Below are 22,448 nucleotides of genomic sequence, written 5' to 3'. Positions count from 1 at the left end.
AGTGGATGCTGGGAACTCCGTAAGGACCATGGGGATTATACCAAAGCTCCCAAACGGGCGGGAGAGTGCGGATGACTCTGCAGCACCGAATGAGAGAACTCCAGGTCCTCTTCAGCCAGGGTATCAAATTTGTAGAATTTAGCAAACGTGTTTGCCCCTGACCAAGTAGCTGCTCGGCAAAGTTGTAAAGCCGAGACCCCTCGGGCAGCCGCCCAAGATGAGCCCACCTTCCTTGTGGAATGGGCTTTTACAGATTTTGGCTGTGGCAGGCCTGCCACAGAATGTGCAAGCTGAATTGTACTACAAATCCAACGAGCAATAGTCTGCTTAGAAGCAGGAGCACCCAGCTTGTTGGGTGCATAAAGGATAAACAGCGAGTCAGATTTTCTGACTCCAGCCGTCCTGGAAACATATATTTTCAGGGCCCTGACTACGTCCAGCAACTTGGAGTCCTCCAAGTCCCTAGTAGCCGCAGGTACCACAATAGGCTGGTTCAAGTGAAACGCTGAAACCACCTTAGGGAGAAATTGAGGACGAGTCCTCAATTCCGCCCTGTCTGAATGGAAGATCAGATAAGGGCTTGTACAGGATAAAGCCCGCCAATTCTGACACGCGCCTGGCCGAGGCCAGGGCCAACAACATGACCACTTTCCATGTGAGATATTTTAACTCCACAGATTCAAGTGGTTCAAACCAATGTGACTTTAGGAACCCCAAAACTACATTGAGATCCCAAGGTGCCACTGGAGGCACAAAAGGAGGCTGTATATTTGACAGGGCCGAAATTTGAACCTTAATGGACCCCAATTTTAGGCCCATAGACACTCCTGTTTAAAGGAAATGCAGGAATCGACCTAGTTGAAAATTCCTCCATCGGGGCCTTATTGTCCTCGCACCCCGCAACATATTTTCGCCAAATGCGGTGATAATGCTTTGCGGTTACATCCTTCCTGGCTTGATCAGGATAGGGATGACTTCATCCGGAATGCCTTTTTCCTTCAGGATCCGGCGTTCAACCGTCCTGCCGTCAATCGCAGCCGCGGTAAGTCTTGGAATAGACAGGGTCCTTGCTGGAGCAGGTCCCTTCTTAGAGGTAGAGGCCACGGGTCCTCCGTGAGCATCTCTTGAAGTTCCGGGTACCACGTCCTTCTTGGCCAATCCGGAGCCACGAGTATAGTTCTTACTCCCCTCCGTCTTATAATTCTCAGTACTTTTGGTATGAGAGGAAGAGGAGGGAACACATACACTGACTGGTACACCCATGGTGTTACCAGAGCGTCCACAGCTATTGCCTGAGGGTCCCTTGACCTGGCGCAATACCTGTCCAATTTTTTGTTTAGGCGGGACGCCATCATGTCCACCTTTGGTTTTTCCCAATGGTTTACAATCATGTGGAAGACTTCTGGGTGAAGTCCCCACTCTCCCGGGTGGAGGTCGTGTCTGCTGAGGAAGTCTGCTTCCCAGTTGTCCACTCCCGGAATGAACACTGCTGACAGTGCTATCACATGATTTTCCGCCCAGCGAAAAATCCTTGCAGCTTCTGCCATTGCCCTCCTGCTTCTTGTGCCGCCCTGTCTGTTTACGTGGGCGACTGCCGTGATGTTGTCCGACTGGATCAGCACCGGCTGACCTTGAAGCAGAGGTCTTGCTTGGCTTAGGGCATTGTAAATGGCCCTTAGCTCCAAAATATTTATGTGAAGTGATGTCTCCAGGCTTGACCACAAGCCCTGGAAATTTCTTCCCTGTGTGACTGCTCTCCAGCCTCGCAGGCTGGCATCCGTGGTCACCAGGACCCAGTCCTGAATGCCGAATCTGCGGCCCTCTAGAAGATGAGCACTCTGCAACCACCACAGGAGAGACACCCTTGTCTTTGGTGACAGGGTCATCCGCTGATGCATCTGAAGATGCGATCCGGACCATTTGTCCAGCAGGTCCCACTGGAAAGTTCTTGCGTGGAATCTGCCGAATGGAATTGCTTCGTAGGAAGCCACCATTTTTCCCAGGACCCTTGTGCACTGATGCACTGACACTTGGCCTGGTTTTAGGAGGTTTCTGACTAGTTCGGATAACTCCCTGGCTTTCTCCTCCGGGAGAAAACACCTTTTTCTGGACTGTGTCCAGGATCATCCCTAGGAATAGAAGGCGTGTCGTCAGGATCAGCTGCGATTTTGGAATATTGAGAATCCAACCGTGCTACCGCAGCACTATCTGAGATAGTGCTACCCCGACTTCCAACTGTTCCCTGGATCTTGCCCTTATCAGGAGATCGTCCAAGTAAGGGATAACTAAAACTCCCTTCTTTCGAAGGAGTATCATAATTTTGGCCATTACCTTGGTAAAGACCCGTGGTGCCGTGGACAATCCAAACGGCAGCGTCTGAAACTGATAGTGACAGTTCTGTACCACAAACCTGAGGTACCCTTGGAGAAGGGTAAATTGGGACATGTAGGTAAGCATCTTTGATGTCCAGAGAGACCATATAGTCCCCTTCTTCCAGGTTTGCTATCACTGCTCTGAGTGACTCCATCTTGAATTTGAACCTTTGTATGTAAGTGTTCAAGGATTTTAGATTTTAAATTGGTCTCACCGAGCCGTCCGGCTTCGGTACCACCAATAGTGTGGAATAGTACCCCTTTCCCTGTTGCAGGAGGGGTACCTTGATTATCACCTGCTGGGAATACAGCCTGTGAATGGCTTGCAATACTGTCTCCCTATCTGAGGGAGACGTCGGTAAAGCAGACTTTATGAAACGGCGAGGGGAAGACGTCTCAAATTTCTTGAGACAGGCCCCCACCGTGCCTGAGACCGCTTGTAAAGCCCCAGCGTCATGCTGAGGACTTTGCGGAGGCGGGAGAGGGCTTTTGTGGGAATTGGCTGTTTGCTGCAGCCTTTTTCCTCTCCCTCTGCCACGGGGCAGAAATGAGGCGCTTTTTGCCCGCTTTATGGGGCCGAAAGGACTGCGCCTGATAATACGGCGTCTTCTTAGGTTGAGAAGCTACCTGGGGTAAAAATGTGGATTTTCCAGCCATTGCCGTGGCCACCAGAGATCTGTTAGACCTACCCCAAATAACTCTTCCCTTTTATAAGGCGATACTTCCATATGCCTTTTGGGATCAGCATCACCTGACCACTGTCTTGTCCATAACCTTCTTCTGGCAGAAATGGACAGCGCACTTACTCTTGATGCCAGTCGGCAAATATCCCTCTGTGCATCACGCATATATAGAAATGCATCTTTTAAATGCTCTATAGTTAGTAATATACTGTCCCTATCTAGGGTATAAATATTGTCAGTCAGGGAATCCGACCAAGCCACCCCAGCACTGCACATCCAGGCTGAGGCGATTGCTGGTCGCAGTATCACACCCGTGTGAGTGTATATACATTTTAGGATATTTTACTGCTTTCTGTCAGTAGGTTCCTTAAGGGCGGCCGTATCCGGGGACGGTAGTGCCACCTGTTTAGACAAGCGTGTGAGCGCTTTATTCACCCTAAAGGGTGTTTCCCAACGTGCCCTATCCTCTGGCGGGAAGGGGTATGATGCCAATAACTTTTTTATCGGGGGAAACCCACGCATCATCACACACTTCATTTAATTCCTCAGATGCAGGAAAAACTACAGGCAGTTTTTTCTCACCCAACATAATACCCTTTTTAGTGGTACTGGTATTATCAGAAATGTGTAAAAACATTTTCCATAGCCTCAATCATGTAACTTGTGGCCCTACTGGAAGTCACATTCGTCTCTTAATCGTCGACACTGGAGTCAGTGTCGGCGTCTGTATCTGCCATCTGCGGTAACGGGCGTTTTAGAGCCCCAGATGGCTTTTGAGACACCTGGACAGGCCCAGACTGAGTCGCCGGCCGTCTCATGTCATCAATCTTTTGTAAAGAGCTGACACTGTCACATATTCCTTCCATAAGCTCATCCACTCAGGTGTCGACTCCCTAGGGGGTGACATCTCTGTTACAGGCAATTGCTCCGCCTCCACCTCATTTTCCTCCTCATACATGTCGACACAACGTACCGACACACAGCACACACACAGGGAATGCTCTGATAGAGGACAGGACCCCACTAGCCCTTTGGGGAGACAGAGGGAGAGTATGCCAGCACACACCAGAGCGCTATATATATATACAGGGATAACCTTATATAAGTGTTTTTCCCCTTATAGCTGCTGTATTGTTATACTGCGCCTAATTAGTGCCCCCCTCTCTTTTTTAACCCCTTTCTGTAGTGTAGTAACTGCAGGGGAGAGCCAGGGAGCTTCCCTCCAACGGAGCTGTGAGAGAAAATGGCGCCAGTGTGCTGAGGAGATAGGCTCCGCCCCCTTCTCGGCGGCCTTTTCTCCCGTTTTTCTGTGGAATCTGGCAGGGGTTAAAATACACCCATATAGCCCTGGGGGTTATATGTGGTGTATTTATGCCAGCCAAGGTGTTTTACATTGCTGCTCAGGGCGCCCCCCCCTAGCGCCCTGCACCCTCAGTGACCGGAGTGTGAAGTGTGCCTGAGTAACAATGGCGCACAGCTGCAGTGCTGTGCGCTACCTTGTTGAAGACTGATGTCTTCTGCCGCCGATTTTTCCGGACCTTTTCTTGCTTCTGGCTCTGTAAGGGGGCCGGCGGCGCGGCTCCGGGACCGAGCTCCGAGGCTGGGCCTGTGTTCGGTCCCTCTGGAGCTAATGGTGTCCAGTAGCCTAAGAAGCCCAATCCACTCTGCACGCAGGTGAGTTCGCTTCTTCTCCCCTTAGTCCCTCGATGCAGTGAGCCTGTTGCCAGCAGGTCTCACTGAAAATAAAAAACCTAAAACTAAACTTTTCACTAAGAAGCTCAGGAGAGCCCCTAGTGTGCACCCTTCTCGGCCGGGCACAAAAATCTAACTGAGGCTTGGAGGAGGGTCATAGGGGGAGGAGCCAGTGCACACCAGGTAGTCCTAAAGCTTTTACTTTTGTGCCCAGTCTCCTGCGGAGCCGCTATTCCCCATGGTCCTTACGGAGTTCCCAGCATCCACTAGGACGTCAGAGAAATGACAGGGACAAGATAGGGGTGACATGGCCCGGGTAGGGGCGGCAGGACCAGGACAGCGGTGACAGGGCCAGTATAGGGTTGACAGGGCAAGCACATGGGTGACAGGGCCAGGATAGGGGTAACAGGGCCAGCATAAGGGTAACAGGGCCAGGATAAGGGTGACAGGGCCAGGATAAGGGTGAAAGGGCCAGGATAAGGGTGAAAGGGCCAGGATAAGGGTGACAGGGCAAGGCCAGGGGTGACAGGGACATGACAGAACACAGGGCACGAGAGAGATTGGTATTAAGGACAGAACAGTGATGACAGACAGATGTGTCTTACCGGAGTCACTGCTGCTGGCTGCTGCTGTTCCACTCCAACCTGTTGGGATCTGCTGCTGGTGGATACTTGGCATGGCTGACTCTCTCAGGCTGGAGTCCTGCTTCCTCTGCCCGTCCGCATCCCTCCCCCCTCCTCAGTCACACACCGCAGACCTCGCGCAGCTGCCGGGCACTGTGGTTAGGGGAGACTGGGAGTGACTGGTTATCCCCCAGGAGACGCTGCGGCTGGAGGGAGGAGGGGGTCATAGCATGCACGCGGCGCGGACCTCGCGGCTGCCGGGCACTGTGGAAAGGGGAGACTGGGAGTGACTGGTTAGGTCCCAGGAGACGCTGCGGCTGGAGGGAGGAGGGGGTCGGAGCCTGCAAGCAGCGCTGACTTCTGCAGCGCTGACTTCTGCAGCGCTACCCGCCGGCTAAAGTGTGTGAAGGAGCTGGGCGCACCTCACTGCGGGTGGCAGCGCTGCAGCTAGCGGTGGGGTTGCCGGGGCTGGAGATAACAGAGGCAGTACAGAACCTGCACAGCGGCAGGTGCCCCACAAAACTGCAGCTAAGAAGCGTGGAGTGTGCCAGAAAGTGACGCTCCTCCGCGCCAGAGAGCCCCTGCTGAGTATGCTGATGTGGGGGTCAAGCACATAGTGAGCCGGTGCCCAATCTGTCTGTATGGCATACCCCCTCACACACCCCCATACCTCCCAACTGTCCTGATTTTCGCGGGACAGTCCCATTTTTTTGGGTCTGTCCCACCCGTGGGCCGCAGTGTCCCCCAGTGGGGGGGCAGTTGGGAAGCTCCTGAACTCGCTGTTCTGCTTAGCAGAGCTGCGGTGAATAGACGCTGTGCGCATGCGCACAGCGTCTATTTAGTGGAGACAGTGGGAGAGGGGGCATCAGGGGGTACGGATTAAGGGGTGGTTCCGGCAGCAGAGCCGGATTAAGGGGGGGGGGGGGGCAGGGGGTATGTACCGTGCGCCCCACAGTTTTAGGGGCCCCCCCGGCTGGAGTAGCTCTGTCCCAGCTCTGAAGCACCCCGTCCTGCCAGCAGCAGCATTGTGCTACAGTCAGCACACTCTGCTGCGTGTTGGCAGGTCTGTGGTGGTGCAGGGAGGCAGCAGCCTCCCTGCTTTCTTCTGCCTGTGCGGGTGTGTAGGGGGGAGTGACCAGCCCCTCTGGATTTACCCCTAGCTGAGGGGCCAAAATCCCATTAAAAAAAAAATCTCCGGAATTTGCATAAGGGGGTGTGGCCACGCGGGCGCTATTAGGCCACGCCCCCAAACCCCCAGCAGTCACAGCAATGAGATAGGGCCCCCCGTCTCAAGTGCCCTGGGCCCCCCGGACTCATAATCCGCCCCTGGGGGCATGCCAGCAGCTCACAGAGCGCTGGGCATGCCCCCTCACTGACGAAAACGGGGGCCCTCCCGTGAAGCCACTCCCCTTTTCGTTGGTCACGCCCCTTTTCGCTGCCTGTGTGTCCCTCCTTCTGCCTGAAGAAAGCTGGGAGGTATGCACCCCTGCCTGTGCCATGCCCATACCATCTGCTTCTGCTCCTAGTCTCCTATAGATTTGCCCAGATCTGTGACTCATTTGACTAACTCCGCCCAGTGTTGTGACTCCGCCCAGCGTTAGCAAATGAGTCACAAAGTCACAGATCTGGGCTATTATATAGGAGATAGTCATGAGTATCTTTTCTTTTTTTTTTCTGTTTTATACAAGCGAAGGGTATTTATCCAAACTAACATTTTTAGGGGGACATATATAGAGATGTACAGCAGATAGGAGAATACAAAATTTGTTTACGACACTTCTCCCGAAGAAACTTTCTTTCTATTCTCTTAGCCCTCCCCTCCGGCAGAAAAACCTTAAGTCTCCCTCCTGCAGCCTAACCCTAGCCCTCCCCTCCAGCAGCCTAACCACAAATCTCCCTCCTGCAGCCTAACCCCAAATCTCCCTCCTGCAGCCTAACCATAAACCTCACCTGCTGCAGCCTAACCCCAAATCTCCCTCCTGCAGCCTAACCCCAAATCTCCCTCCAGCAGCCTAACCCCAAATCTCCCTCCTGCAGCCTAACCCCAAATCTCCCTCCTGCAGCCTAACCCCAAATCTCCCTCCTGCAGCCTAACCTTAGCCCTCCCCTCCCGCAGAAAAACCCTAAGTCTCCCTCTGCAGCCTAACCCTAGCCCACCCCTTCAGCAGCCTAACCCTAGCCCTCCCCTCCAGAAGCCTAACCCTAGCCCTCCCCTCCAGCAGCCTAACCCTAGCCCTCCCCTCCTGCAGCCTAATCCTACCCCTCCACTCTCGCAGGCTAACCCAAATATCTCTTCTGCAGCCTTAACCCTACACCTCCCCTCCCGCAGCCTAACCACAAATCTCCCTCCTGCAGCTTAACCCTAGCCCTCTCCTCCTGCAGCCTAACCCTAGCCCTCCCCTCCAGCAGCCTAACCCTAGCCCTCCCCTCCTGCAGCCTAACCCTACCCCTCCACTCTCGCAGGCTAACCCAAATCTCTCTCCTGCAGCCTTAACCCTACACCTCCCCTCCCGCAGCCTAACCACAAATCTCCCTCCTGCAGCCTAACCCCAAATCTCCCTCCTGCAGTCTAACTAAAAACCTCACCTCCAGCAGCCTAACCCCAAATTTCCCTCCTGCAGCCTAACCTTAGCCCTCCCCTCCCGCAGAAAAACCCTAAGTCTCCCTCCTGCAGCCTAACCCTAGCCCACCCCTCCAGCAGCCTAACCCTAGCCCTCCCCTCCAGAAGCCTAACCCTAGCCCTCCCCTCCAGCAGCCTAACCTTAGCCCTCCCCTCCTGCAGCCTAACCATACCCCTCCACTCTCGCAGGCTAACCCAAATCTCTCTTCTGCAGCCTTAACCCTACACCTCCCCTCCCGCAGCCTAACCACAAATCTCCCTCCTGCAGCTTAACCCTAGCCCTCTCCTCCTGCAGCCTAACCCTAGCCCTCCCCTCCAGCAGCCTAACCCTAGCCCTCCCCTCCTGCAGCCTAACCCTACCCCTCCACTCTCGCAGGCTAACCCAAATCTCTCTCCTGCAGCCTTAACCATACAACTCCCCTCCCGCAGCCTAACCCCAAATCTCCCTCCTGTAGCCTAACCCTAGCCCTCTCCTCCTGCAGCCTAACCCCAATCTCCCTCCTGCAGCCTAACCCTACTTCTCCCCTTCCGCAGCCTAACCCCTAATTTGCAAATGGCATCTTGACCCTATTGTACTATACTTGCATATTCTCCCAGAGGAAGCTTAAATATTCTGATCAAAATAAGACAAAATCCCCTGTGCTTTATCTACTACATACATACAGATTTGCAGTATACTGTATTATTGTTAGTGCCGATAGCAAAAGTCATATACATTTATGGCATTATGCTACCACGCAGCTGGTACCATGTACACTATGAGTAAAACCAAGTGCAGGCATATTTATTTTCTGTCTTGTTTCAAAACTTTGCCTAGTACTATCATGGCAGCTTACAATTAAGGCTATAGAAGGTCTAGTTGGGTGCGGCTCACAAACCAGGCCATGCTGGGCATATATGCTAGTGTAGGGACTTGCAGAAAATTACTATCCCCTGATAATAAGCTGCACGATTAAATGTTTTGATCAAAATATGACAAAATCCCCTTGGTTTTATTTGCTACATACACACAGGTTTGCAGTACAGTATATTATTGTTAGCGCCGATAGCAAGTCTTTGTGTTTTGTACACTCTCCCAGAATATCTGCGAAACGCTCAAATTTCAAGGGCTTCTCCCTGATTCTCAGAAGTAACGTAAACCTTCCCGGACCCTAGGTGGGGGAATGAATGCTGCAAGTTAAAGTGAATTGTGTAATATTGCTCCGCCCTGTGCAGCCACAGTTTGCGGCATTATGCTACGGGTGGTTTGATGACATAAGGCCCATCACCATGCCTCCTTCATGTTTCAAAAGCCGCTAAGTATGTTTAAGACCAGGGATAGAGCAATGCGTAGCGGATTTATTTTCTCGCTATTACACAGGGACTGGTAGGTGCAGAGGGACTTACATACTTGGGGAGGCGGGAGAATGGTAATTATGGAAACTCAAAGCAACCACGTGAAACTGTCAATGCCACCATGGATACTCTGCAGACTAGCATGGATTGCTGTTGAATAACTAGTAATGTATGAGACAGCAACCAAATGGCAGGCACTGGCGATATCACAGCTAACGTTTAATTTCACTTTAAATGCATGAATTGGCCACGGTTACATAGGGCCTATATCTTAGGAGCAAAGTGGCTGTTTTTGTGTGATGTCACAGACACCAGATTATGGGGAGATAAAGTACCAACCAATCAGCTCCTGCCATTTTTCAAACTAAGGGGGAGCGTTATCAAAGCTTAAAGGGAGATGCAGTGGAGAGAGATGAACTGCCAGCCAATCAGCTCCTGTCAGTTTTCAAACACAGCCTGCAACATGACAGGAGATGCATGGCTGGTAATTTATCTCTCTCCAAGTTTTGATAAATCTCCCCCTTATTACATCATGCTAATTCACGTTTCCGTACCGCTGCAATCGGTAAGCCGCAGCACCCACTGTTTTTCCATCCACAGCCGCAACAGTCACCATTAGTATTGTAACTTTCACCTGACCCATGCTGGGTGCAAGAGATCCGTCAGAAACAGGCTATAGAGAGTCAGACCTCTATATACACACCCACAACAATCCCATGAGACGGACTGTAGCGGGCGCCTGTTGCGCTGACACCCAGAACCAATCATTTCACACAAAGAGAAAACACGGCCAAGAACTGTCCTAATCGGAATTGCCGGAGAACCACAAACATGCATAAATTCGCTATCTGCAGCCGTGAAAGGAGCCACGACTGACTGACAATCAGTTCCATAGTCTGAGGACTAGAGGAATGAAGGTAAATGAGCTCTTAAATGTCTTTTCTTTTTTGCAGGAACCTTATTTGGTGATGAATTAGTATATATTCTGTGAAATCAATGTAGGTTCCAGAGGTCTTCTGTGTATAATTGGCAAATAAAGAAATAAAAGCCAGATGTCTTTTTTTTTCCAACAAAAGAGTGAATTATGGGGGTCATTCTGAGTTGTTCGCTCTGTAAAAATCTTCGCATCGCAGCGATTTTCCGCTTAATGCGCATGCGCAATGTCCGCACTGCGACTGCGCCAAGTAAATTTGCTATGCACTTAGGAATTTTACTCACGGCATTTTCATCGTTCTGGCGATCATAATGTGATTGACAGGAAATGGATGTTACTGGGCGGAAACAGGCCGCTTTATGGGCGTGTGGGAAGAAACGCTACCGTTTCCGGAAAAAACGCGGGAGTGGCTGGAGAAACGGGGGAGTGTCTGGGCGAACGCTGGGTGTGTTTGTGACGTCAAACCAGGAACGACAAGCACTGAACTGATCGCAGATGCTGAGTAAGTCTGAAGCAACTCAGAAACTGCTACGAGGTGTGTAATCGCAATATTGCGAATACATCGTTCGCAATTTTAAGATGCTAAGATTCACTCCCAGTAGGCGGCGGCTTAGCATGAGCAAATCTGCTAAAATTCACTTGCGAGCGAACAACTCGGAATGACCCCCTATATAAAGGAAACAATTACATGTATCATGCACAGGCCAATAATACACGGGGAGTGTTCTAATCATTGGAACATTGCTTTAAATTTGCTTTGTTGTTCTAACTTTAGTAAGAAGGGGTCTTCCATCTCTCACCTCTTTTCCTGTGACCGCCGTGATGGAAGTTACCACACTGCAGGTATAGTATGCATGGTGTCTGCCTCTATCACAAGTTACACAACGTCAAATGAAAAGAAAAATCAAAAGAAGCCCTCCCCTAAGTGCACAATTCAAACGTATTGTTATTGTGCATGTAATAACACTGGACATGTTTTTAACAAACTCATATCATAACGACCGGCTCTTCCTTCCCTGTCCCACAGTTCAAAGCGCAAGGAGACGTGAGCTCACAGTGGGAGAGCGCAGAGCAGACAGGGCCGTGGGTTCTAAATATCATCTACAAGTTCTTACGTGTCCAGGGAAACACATTCCCAGAGAGCGCCCATCTTCACATGCCTAGAAAGAGCCTGTAACAATACAGTCCTGCAAACACAAGAGGAACGCAGGTCATGATTCACTCATCCTCCTCCTGGCCAGAGGCACAGCCAGGGGGGATTCTGGGAATTACAAAAACATCCTAAAGATCAGTCAGACGTTTCGCAATACTTCATTCCGTGATAAACTTCCACCCTATTCTGGATCACAAACACAACGTGGATCTGAGGAAAGTGATCAATAGAAGGAAGGGATGCTTTTCAATGGGTCTACTACCAGGGATGTTTCTACAGAGGAGGGGGCCCGTGTTCACCTCCGCATGGGCCCCCTCCTCTGAACGGCGCAGTAGACTACCACGCATGCACGGCGGCCATTTTGGCAGCGATTTCCACTGCGATTGCTGCACCCGCCGCTGGACTCCGGCAAGGTAAGTATTTAACTAGGTGCAGTGTGTGCAGTGTGGGCCCTCACACATTGCACCCATTATAGAAACGCCAATGTCTACTCCTATATCCCGGCTGTCGGAATGCCGGCAGCGGGGCGAGCACAAAAGAGCTCCTTGCAGCCACGCACTCCAAGAGGGAGAATAGTTGTCGTATCCTGGCGCCGGTATGCTGAGCGCCAGGATCCCGACAGCCGGAATATCGAATGCTTCCCTTTTTCAATGACTGTTTAATAGGAGTAAACTGATTTTGCTTACATACTTGTACATAGGTGGTCATTCCGAGTTGTTCGCTCGCTAGCTGTTTTTAGCAGCCGTGCAAACGCTAAGCCGCCTCCCACTGGGAGTGTATTTTTGCTTAGCAGAAGTGCGAACGAAAGGATCGCAGAGCGGCGGCATCATTTTTTTGTGCAGTTTTAGAGTAGCTCAATACCTACTCAGCGCTTGCGATCACATTAGACGGGTGGTCTTCAGTGTGCCGACTGACGGGATCCCGGCGCACAGTATACCGGCGCCGGAATCCCAACAGCCGGCATACCGACACTATATTCTCCCTCGTGGGGGTTCACGACCCCTCCTGGAGGGAGAATAAAATAGCGTGTATGCTGGTCACCGGGAGCCCGACCGCCGGCATACCATACTACACCCCTTTAGACCAGTGGTTCTCAAACTCGGTCCTCAGGACCCCACACAGTGCATGTTTTGCAGGTAACCCAGCAGGTGCACAGGTGTATTAATTACTCACTGACACATTTTAAAAGGTCCACAGGTGGAGCTAATTATGTCACTTGTGATTCTGTGAGGAGACCTGCAAAACATGCACTGTGTGGTGTCCTGAGGGCCGAGTTTGAGAACCTGTGCTTTAGAGTGTTCAGTTCCTGTTTTGACGTCATGAACACGCCCTGCGTTCGCCCAGCCACGCCTGCGTTTTTTCAAGCATGCCTGCTTTGTTTTGAACACTCCCTGAAAACGGTCAGTTGACACCCAAAAACGCCCTCATCCTGTCAATCACTCTGCGCCCAGCAGTGCGACTAAAAAGCTTTGCTAGACCTTGTGTCAAACTACATCGTTCGTTGTAAAATTACTTTGCGCATTGCGCCTCATACGCATGCGCAGAAGTGCCTTTTTTTGCCTCATCACTGCACAGCGAACAAAAGCAGTTAGCGATCAACTCGGAATGACCCCCATAGTCCCTCTTTGTTTAATAAAGTGTTGCAATATGATGCTTGTTATGCATCAGTTATACTTGCTATATCTAGCCTAGGAAAAAGAATACAGGAGGAGAGTTATCAAATCTTGGAGAAGTTGCTGTGCTTGAAAAATGACAGAAGCTGATTAATTGCTATGAGCACTTTATCTCTCTCCTTTATTTGATAAATATCCCTTTAGAGTTCTAAAAAGATTGTTACAAAATATAATATAATGATATAATTTTATATTATAAAGAAATGTGTCATGTTTTTCTATGTGATATTTGGGCATTGTGGGGGGGAGGGGGGTTTGACCATGATAACGCAATTCGCAGACAATCATGTCATCAAGCCCCTGGATTGGTTCCAGCGGACTGATCTACTTTCCCGGGAGTGTGGGTGTACTCCCTGAATTTTGAGAGTCTACCAGGCATTCTGAAAGACTAGTCAAGTATGATTAAAGTATTAAAGTCAACCGGCCCCTCACAGTGCAGGCGGCCATTGTGTCGGCTGAATTAATATTTTTGAGAAGGTAGTATATGCCATTCTAATAGGTCAGACATTACCTTGACATTGTCACTGGTACCTAACAAACTAATAGGCCAATACGGACTAGACCAACAAGATGGCTGCCTGTTCAGTGTCCTAGCGACAGGTCCACTCTGACGTACAATAAGCCTGCAAAGCAAATGTTACAGAGGAAGGTGAACTGGTTTGCCTGCGTTGAATTTTAATCTTAGAATTGCAATGTTTGCCCAGAAATTCATTAATCTGTACGTGATTTTTTGAAAATAGTATATCCCACCAGATCCAGGGGGAGATGTACTAAGCCTTGAGGAGAGATAAAGTGGAGAGAGATAAAGTGCCAGTTAATCAGCTCTTGTCTGTCATGTTACAGGCTGTGTTTGAAATATGACTTGAATTGGGAGCTTATTGGCTGGTACTTATCTCTCTCCACTTTACCACTCTCCAAGGCTTAGTACACAGTAAATTCCACCGTAGCAGCCATTTTGTTCCATAGCTGGCTGTATTCATCACAGCAGCCATTTTGTTCTATAGCTGGCTGTATTCATCACCTCTATCAGACAATATATAATTTGTTTTAACAAACATCTTTATTTTATAAAAGTTGCTTTCACCGTGTGTCGGCAACAGGCACGCTTCAATCAGATAAGGAAGCACAGTGCCAAAAAGAGAGACGGGAAACATTATGTGAGCAATAAAAAGCAACAATCCCTTATCACTAGTGATAGCAATAAGCAATATGTTCAAGGGGGAGTCTACCTTGAGGTAGCATTCAAATGCAGCAGGGGGCTCTTGCATTTTAGGATGGGTTCCCATGGTAATCCTGGTACACTGAGTTGGCCTTTTCTATCACAACTGAAGCCACAGTGTATAAGGACAAATCAGCAATCCACCAATCATAATTTTCCTGTGGGCTATAAGGGGCAGCCTTCCTCTTTAAGTTGGCCAAAAGCACCAATATCTGCTAACGTCTTGCAAGTATATGAGGACATAACCTTGCAGTTCACGTGTAGTTGAGACAAATTCTAACAAGCAATGGTTGTGGTCCACAGAATATATTTCAAAGCTTTAAGAAGAGTACATGTTGCCCATCTGAGGTCTTGGGCGTTTGTGGGAGCCGCACACTTGGGAACGCTGCCACAATAGGGTCTCAGCAGGGGGCCACCTGTCCCACCAGAAGTGTCTGCCCCCCTTTAGCCCTCAGCCGCAAAACTGTGATGGTCTGACAGCCCGACATGTCATCTGTTTGCCAGTAGCAGCTATAAAAACACATGACTCTGCCCCCAAAAATTCCAATTATCCTAACCATCCTCATACTAATGATATTTGAAAAAGGAATGAGGGGGGTCACTGGCCACACAGTGAAAGCCGTGTAGGGTTCAAACTGAATACCTAGAACATGCAGGAAGACATTCCACTGGCATTATTCTGCATTTCCCACTGTTACATAGTAACAAATACATTACATAGCATATAATAACAAAAGAAAAGTCAGATATAAGGTTTGTTCCTGTACAATTTCTGTAGGTAAAACAAAGCTAGAATAAAATACATATCTTGCAGCCAGCATGTGAGATGATACAATATAATTATTAACATTTATTTATATAGCATTTATTTATATAATATCATTTATTTATATAACATTTATTTATATATACTCCGTAACGATTTACAATTGGGGGCACACTCATGAGGGGTGTAGTACTGCTGACCGGCGGTCAGGAGACCGCCGATCAGCTTACCAACGCCGGGATCACGGCAGCATACCGACGCCGGGATCCAGGCGGGAAGGGGCGAGTGCAGCAAGCCCCTTGCGGGCTCGGTGGCGACCTGCGGTCACCACGGGTTCTATTCCCACTCTATGGGTGTCGTGGACACCCACGAGTGGAAATAGTCCCTGTTGGTCGGCATGCCGACCATCGGGATAGTGAGCCGCCGGGCTGGTGGAGGAGGTCATGTGACTGTCGGTCAGCTGACTGGCGGTCACATGAATACCACCCCTCATGAGAACACCGCCTATAAACACAGTAAGAGCCAGGGACCTCGTTGGACACTTTAAAGTACAATCCCCACTTTTCAAAACCGATTGTTAATCTGAAATACCCAAATGAGTAGTGGATGCCCTTCCAATGCTATGAGCTTTGTCTAAACGGGATCCGGTCAGGATCACTGCAGTTAAAATAGTGACGCCGGAATCCTAACACTACTGGGAATGCCATCTCTGGCATTCCTGGCAACGGTCACAATCCCTGTGTGTGTGGGGGGGGAGTTAGGATTAGGCTTTAGGCCGCGGGGGGGGGGGGGGGGAGGGTTAGGCTGCAGGTAGGTGGGGTTAGGTTTAGAAACCCCCAGGGAGGGTTAGGTTTAGACTGCGGAAATAGGGGGTTAGGGATAGGGTGGCATTGGGGTGATGTAAGTATACTTACCTTTCCCGTGTCGGGATTCTAAGCATTGGGATGCTGTGGACGGTCGTCTGACCCCCAGCATCCCGAATGCCAGCATAGCTTATCCAACCAAAACACCAGGTCATCCTTTATGGAATGCCAATGCGCCCCTAACATAGGGTGATTTCAGGGGTACAGTAGGATACCTACAATATAGGTAGAGCGGACGGGTATTTAATTTGTTTTTAAGGCCACGCTGGGCACGGAATGGTATTCCTACTAAACTGTTCTTTTTGAATCATAGTTTCAACTGCTTATTTCTACATGCAGAAGTCATTACCCGCCATAGAGTATGATGAGCCTGATTCTGATTTGGAAGTAAAGCAAAAAAAGCAGTAACTGTGCACTTGGGGCAGCTGTAACATGTACAGAGAGATTTAGATTGGGGTGGGGTGTTTCCAAAGTGAAATCTAAATTGCAGCGTAAAAATAATCTAACATGTGTGGGCTACATGCTAAAGCAGACAGTATTTACCCTGTACAGGAAAAAATATGAATTAATTTAGTCCCCTTGCATTGCAACATGGTTTGTTTCAGAGACAAAATAGTTTTTTTTTTGCTGTACTTACAAGTCAGAATCATGCCCGATGTTTGTATTCTGCTGTAGAACATTGCTACACAATGTTATATAGACAGACCCTCACATGCAGATTCTGCTGGTTATAAATAAAGCCACGTTATACAGTGTCTAAACACCAAGCACAATGCCTACAGGGGGCACATTCTGTCACATATTTATCTGCAGTAGACAAACCACACGTTAAACGTTTAGCATTCCAAATTCTTTGAATAATTAAAATACAAAAGGTGACAATGGGACAGTTCCAGCCACAGAGCAGTTGTTCCCACCAGTGCCTGGGCTCCCAGTGAGGGTACGCCATCTGCAACGTGTCTGGGATGACCTGCGGGTAATTATTCGGGACTGTTTCATTCCTGGGCCTGAAATCCCGCAGACGGTGCTAAGCTGGGGTTCACATTTCCAAACAGCATTTTTAGGATCACAGATAAGAGAGTGAGAAGAATTCAGGCAACTGTATGATCAGATGAGGTCCGGCATCGTTACAAGTGCTGGGTGTATAATTATTTTTGTGTGTTGGATCTTGATACAGGGCAGTTCATACATTCAAAACACAAAATGCTAACTTGGAGGGGGTATCAAAGCTTAGAGTAAGATAAAGTGGAGAGGGTAAAAGTACCAACCAATCAGATCCTGTCATTTTTCAAACACAGCCTGTGACATGGCAGTTAGGAGCTAATTGATTGGTACTTTATGTCTCTCCATTTTATCTCTCTCCAAGCTTTGATAATTGTTCCCCAAAAGCTGATACTGGTTTGGCGGGAATCGGGTGTATGTACTCCCACATGACACATAACCTGCGATACTGCTATAGAGCCTTGCGGCTCTTTGAGTCGACCTTTATGTCTCGCAAAAACTTTGCACAGGAATCTTATCTGGCGGCATATCCCTGTAGTCACGTCACAGTCTACCATACACATCCTGACCTATTATTATTATTATTATTAATTTATATGGCATCACAAGGGGTCCGCAGCACCTTACAAAGAACAGAAACGGTGCAAACAAAACAATATAAAAAATGCAAAAGACTTGGGGGGTATTCAATTAAGTGTAGTTTTTTCGACTGGATGTAGAAACGGCACTAATTCGACACAGGGTATTCAGTTGTGGGCATTTTCGCCCATTTTTGGATCTATTTTCAGCCATGCTGTTTCCATTTTTTTTTTTTTGTCGAGGCGGCATGGGCAAAAACTGTGCCAAAAACGGGCGCTAATTCACCAAAACATGTGTATCAGCAGCAAATTTGCAGACACACGTGGTTTTTACCAGTGATGGATTTTTCACCCAGTCAAAAAAAACGGCACGGGCATTGAGTAGGTCGAATGTAAATTCGACCTAAAAACGGGCGAAAAGTGCTATTTTTTCGACTGGTCCGAAAAAAATCACTACTTGGATACCCCCTTACGCTGTGTACACACTAGGATGATCAGAAACCGGGGCGATGGTAGACGCAATTTCCCTTCACCCCTCAACGTGCCAGACTGCTGGTACATACTAGCGATGTAACGAACATGGAATGACATCTTGTTGTCTCCTTCATTACACTGCACTGGGTGCACCCGTGCAGCACGGCAATCTGGAAGATGACGCACGCAACAAGCGGGACCACACAATCACGGGTACACATTAGACGATCAGCGTGACATATTGTTCCAATCGGCAAATCGTGCCAATATCATCTAAGTGTGCACCCAGCCTAGGAGTACAGAACGTGGCAGAACATGGGATACAAACTGAAATCCGGTCTGAAGATCGACACTGTCTAGGACTAGGTCGACAATGTTTAGGTCGACCACTATAGGTCGACAGTCACTAGGTCGACAGGGTCTGAAGGTCGAGAGGGTTTCTAGGTCGACATGTGCTAGGTCGACATAAGGGATTTTTTTTTTTAAATATTTTTTTGGAACTCTTTCATACTTAACGATCCACGTGGACTACGATTGAAACGGTAATCTGTACCGAGCAAAGCGAGCCATGCGAGGGGACACGGTGCACTAATTGGGCTTCCCGGTCACTGTACGGAGAAAATTACACCAAAAAAACATGAAAAACGAATGTCGACCTTTTGACCTGTCGACCTTCAGACCCTGTCGTCCTAGTGACTGTCGACCTATAGTGGTTGACCTAGACACTGTCGATTTGATGATCCACACCCATACAAACTATATAAACACTGTTTCATACATTATGCAGTCATATTACGCACAGAAGTAGTGCCAGCTGTTGAACCCAAAGGTTTGGTGCCATTGTTGGAAGTGAGTAGATGATGGTATAACATGAGAGAAAATGGCCTTGCTTGTGCTTACAATCTAAACCTAGACTGAATCTAGACCCATAAACAACCGTATGAGCTTCTCTGTGGCAGAAATTTTTTTGGGTCACAGTGAAAGTGGCAAACACAAGGTTCATTCCTATCAGGTGCGGCTGCAGGATGTGAGTTGCCGTTTTCTCTGCAAATTCACATTTTGCAATCCAATTAGCAACTCGCATTGAACCAGGCAGAGTAAACTTGCATTTTTCCGTTCGCACCTCACTGAGGGTTAGAGATGGTAGGGAAAATCCTTATTTTATGGTTAACCCCCGAATGACTAATCACATGTCATTTTTTTTGGGGGGGGGGTGTTAAAAAAATGGCCTCAAATTACCCCCAAATAAGCCTTTTCGTTGCTTTATGCACCCCAAATTTAATTAGAGTATATATTTTTTTTAAATAATTGCTTTTTATATTTATAAACAAAAATTTAGAAACTCGAAGTACCCCAAAAGTGATTTTTTTCCCCTACTTTTATTTAGCTTTTTTTTTTAGAAAAGTAACTGAAAAGTTTGCTTTTTATCCTTTTGTTTACGTTTAAAAAAAATGCGCAAATCAGCCATTTAACACCATTTAAAAATCTCCAGTACTTTCCTAATGACCACTCACAGCCTCCTATATGACTTGGCAAATAAAATTTTAAATTTTTTTGGGGGGGAGGGGGGAAGGGGGTCCAGGAAGGTCAGCCCACTTTTTAATGCACTACTCTCACATGGCATATGGCTGACAATTCGGATTGGAGAATTCTCGGGAGCGCGCATCCACGCGAATGTCTATGAGTTTCATGAAAAACTCGCACCTAACTGGATTGACCTTATAGAGTGTGAGGGAGACAAGCTACAGTATGAACCCAGCAAACAGGAACAATTCAATGATGCGTAATGACAATAACACAAGCAGTATATAGACTTTTGTTCACAGTTATATTAAACAGGTCTCAGCTTAAACAAATGAAAAAATATAACTTCACTCACATGTCGGACAGTATTTCACTATATAATTGCTATTAGTAATGGAAAGTGCACTAAAAAGAACTTTAAGATTGGAGTAATTGTTCATTTGTTAAACTGTACACTGGTCAAGGACAGTAATCTGCCAATTTGTTACCCTGTTTCTTGTGACACCAATAATCTAATTTATTATTTCATACGGCCTTCACTTTTACCATGTGAGTCAGCTTAAGGTTTATCACAAGCGGAGGGAGAGAGGACCGTGGAATAAACCGGTTTACTGGAACTTACACTGAATTTTCGATATCTGCCTGCCCCACTACAGAAACATGCGGCCTTGCAGCTGTTCAGAAGATATGTGCCAACCTGAAATGGCAATTATTTCTGTCTGGCTAGAATTCCTTAGGAAGAATGTCAGAGATTGCACTGGAGGGGCTTGTCCGCACATACACAGTGGGTAAAACGCAAGGAAGGCTATTTAACGCGTTCTCCGATGACTTTTCCCGCACGGCGCAGTTGTCGACGCAATCTATTGTGCCGACACAGCGCAATAAAAATAGGCTGTGCTGCGTTCTAAACATTTGAAAGAAAGTGTTAACATTTTAACACGCCGTGGTGTTAATGAGCCTGTAAGGAACCATTCATCTTCCCTTTCATGCAGTTTTCAGCCATGAATTAGTGGCGTACAGGTGCGAATGCGCCCTAACGGAGAAGTTACATGTGTCAGAATGGTTAGCCACCCTAGCGCAGCACAGAACTCTTTTAACCCTTTAATGATGTAACATTTAAAGCCCCTTCTGACTAAAGCAAACGCCTTGAGCCCTTATGGAGAAAAGTGCTATATAAATAAAATAATAATAATAATAATAATAATTATTATTATTATTATTATTATTATTATTATTATTTAGAGCCTTTTAACAACAAACTAATAAATCTATGAGTATACACCCAATGCACCCTAAATAATAGTTATCATAGGCAGCCCGTTATCTGCTGTTACGTGGCATCGGATGAGATTGCTGGGCACTGCAGACTGGCATGCATTGTACTGACATGAATACACTTTACAAGGACATATTAATAAAGTTTACTAGTCAGCATAATACAATACATCAGATGAAAGGATAGGAGGACACAATACTCCTAGACTCAGCCTCACCACAGAGTATAGGGTGGCAGAAGTGGCTGGCATATGCAGTCAGGGGGGTCCCACCAGCAGGCACTCCCCTGGCAGCCCCCAGGCACACATCACACAATGGCAGAACACAAAGCACAGACCTGTTTCACAACTCAGGGCACAAAGCAAAGTGAGTAAAGCACCACAGCCATGGAAGATAGGAAAGGAGACACCAGAAACTTACAGCAAAGAGTGACAAAGTATCCCAGAAATAACACCCAAACCGGGAGCAGCATCTTCTCTGGAGGGATAAGTGATAGTAGGAGCAGAGTTCAGATCCGGGAACACACTAGTGCGAGCACAGGCTGCAAACACCGCACACACACTGCCTGCTGCTACTCTGTAACGGGGAGGTCTGAGCTGCAGCAGCAGCATGCATAGGAAATGGGAGGAGGTGTGCGGCTCAGCTGCGCCCCCTAGCGGCGCTGCGCCTCACTACACACTCTGTTGGTCTTGCAGAGCCACATACTGTACATCAGATTCCCAACCACGGTCCTCAAGGCACACCAACAGTGCAGGTTTTAGTGATTTCCAGGCTTCAGCACAGGTGACTTAATTAGTAGCTCAGTTATTTTGATTTAACCATCTGTGCTGCAGCCTGGATATCACTAAAACCTGCACTGTTAGTGTGCCTTGAGGACCGTGGTTGGGAATGCCTGCTGTACATGAATATACTAGCTGTTATACCCATTCTTCACACGGGAGCTTCTGGTTTTCACAGTTGTAAATATAAATGAGTGTTACAAATTTGGTAAATCTATAGAGATGTCAATTTAAGACGTCTTAATGTAACAAAATATTAATCCATGGTTCTTGGCGTTACCCGAGGAGCAGGGCCGGTTCTGGGGCTTTGCGCGCCCCGGGCGGCAATGGGGGGCGTGGCTTCATACAGGGGGAGTGGTCATTTATGTCCCCTGTACAGACTACAGTAGCGCTCTGAAATGTGCCCCCTGCTGCCCGCTGGCCGCTGTGAAGCCCTTCGTGGAGAGGTCCTTTGCTGTGCGGTGCGCGATGACATCATCGCGCACCGCACAGTAAAGGACCTCTCCACGAAGGGAAACTCTTGTTTCCCTTCACAGCGGCCAGCGGCAGCGTGGGGCACAGCAGCAGCGGATCTTGCCCTGGTGCGGCGCCCTCCGGATGGCGCCGGCGCCCTCCGGAAGGCGGCGCCCCGGGCAAAAGTCCTGCTTGCCCGTGGCAAGATCCGCTACTGCCGAGGAGCACCCGTAACATGTACGGTAAAAAGTGACAGGAACATTTTTTGTAGTTTATTAAATACTAGACACTGGAGGTGCAATCCAAATGTTTATTCGATTGTCCGTTTGGGCGTTATCATTCACACAACGGCGATGACGTCATTATGTCAAACCCCTGTTTATCCCCTTAGGGGAGGTTTATTAAAATTCTAATTATGTAGTTTTCCTAT

The 22,448-nt window shown here is 48.3% G+C and overlaps 1 protein-coding gene across 1 annotated transcript in view; it reads right to left on the bottom strand.

Moving 5' to 3' along the window:
- JAM2 (junctional adhesion molecule 2) overlaps window positions 1-21,377 on the bottom strand; it is a 171,605-nt gene extending 150,228 nt beyond the window's left edge. Inside the window, exon 1 of the mRNA XM_063956373.1 lies at window positions 21,207-21,377. Within this exon, the coding sequence (XP_063812443.1) occupies window positions 21,207-21,258 (52 nt within the window). The 5' untranslated portion in view covers window positions 21,259-21,377. The remainder of the gene's footprint in view (window positions 1-21,206) is intronic.
- Between the last annotated feature and the right edge of the window lie 1,071 nt (window positions 21,378-22,448).

The sequence above is a fragment of the Pseudophryne corroboree genome, chromosome 2, assembly GCF_028390025.1.
Source record: "Pseudophryne corroboree isolate aPseCor3 chromosome 2, aPseCor3.hap2, whole genome shotgun sequence".
NCBI classification, from domain to species: Eukaryota; Metazoa; Chordata; class Amphibia; order Anura; family Myobatrachidae; genus Pseudophryne; species Pseudophryne corroboree.
The sequence above is the reverse complement of the archived record's forward strand: the minus strand, read 5'-3'. Positions and strand labels throughout refer to the sequence as shown.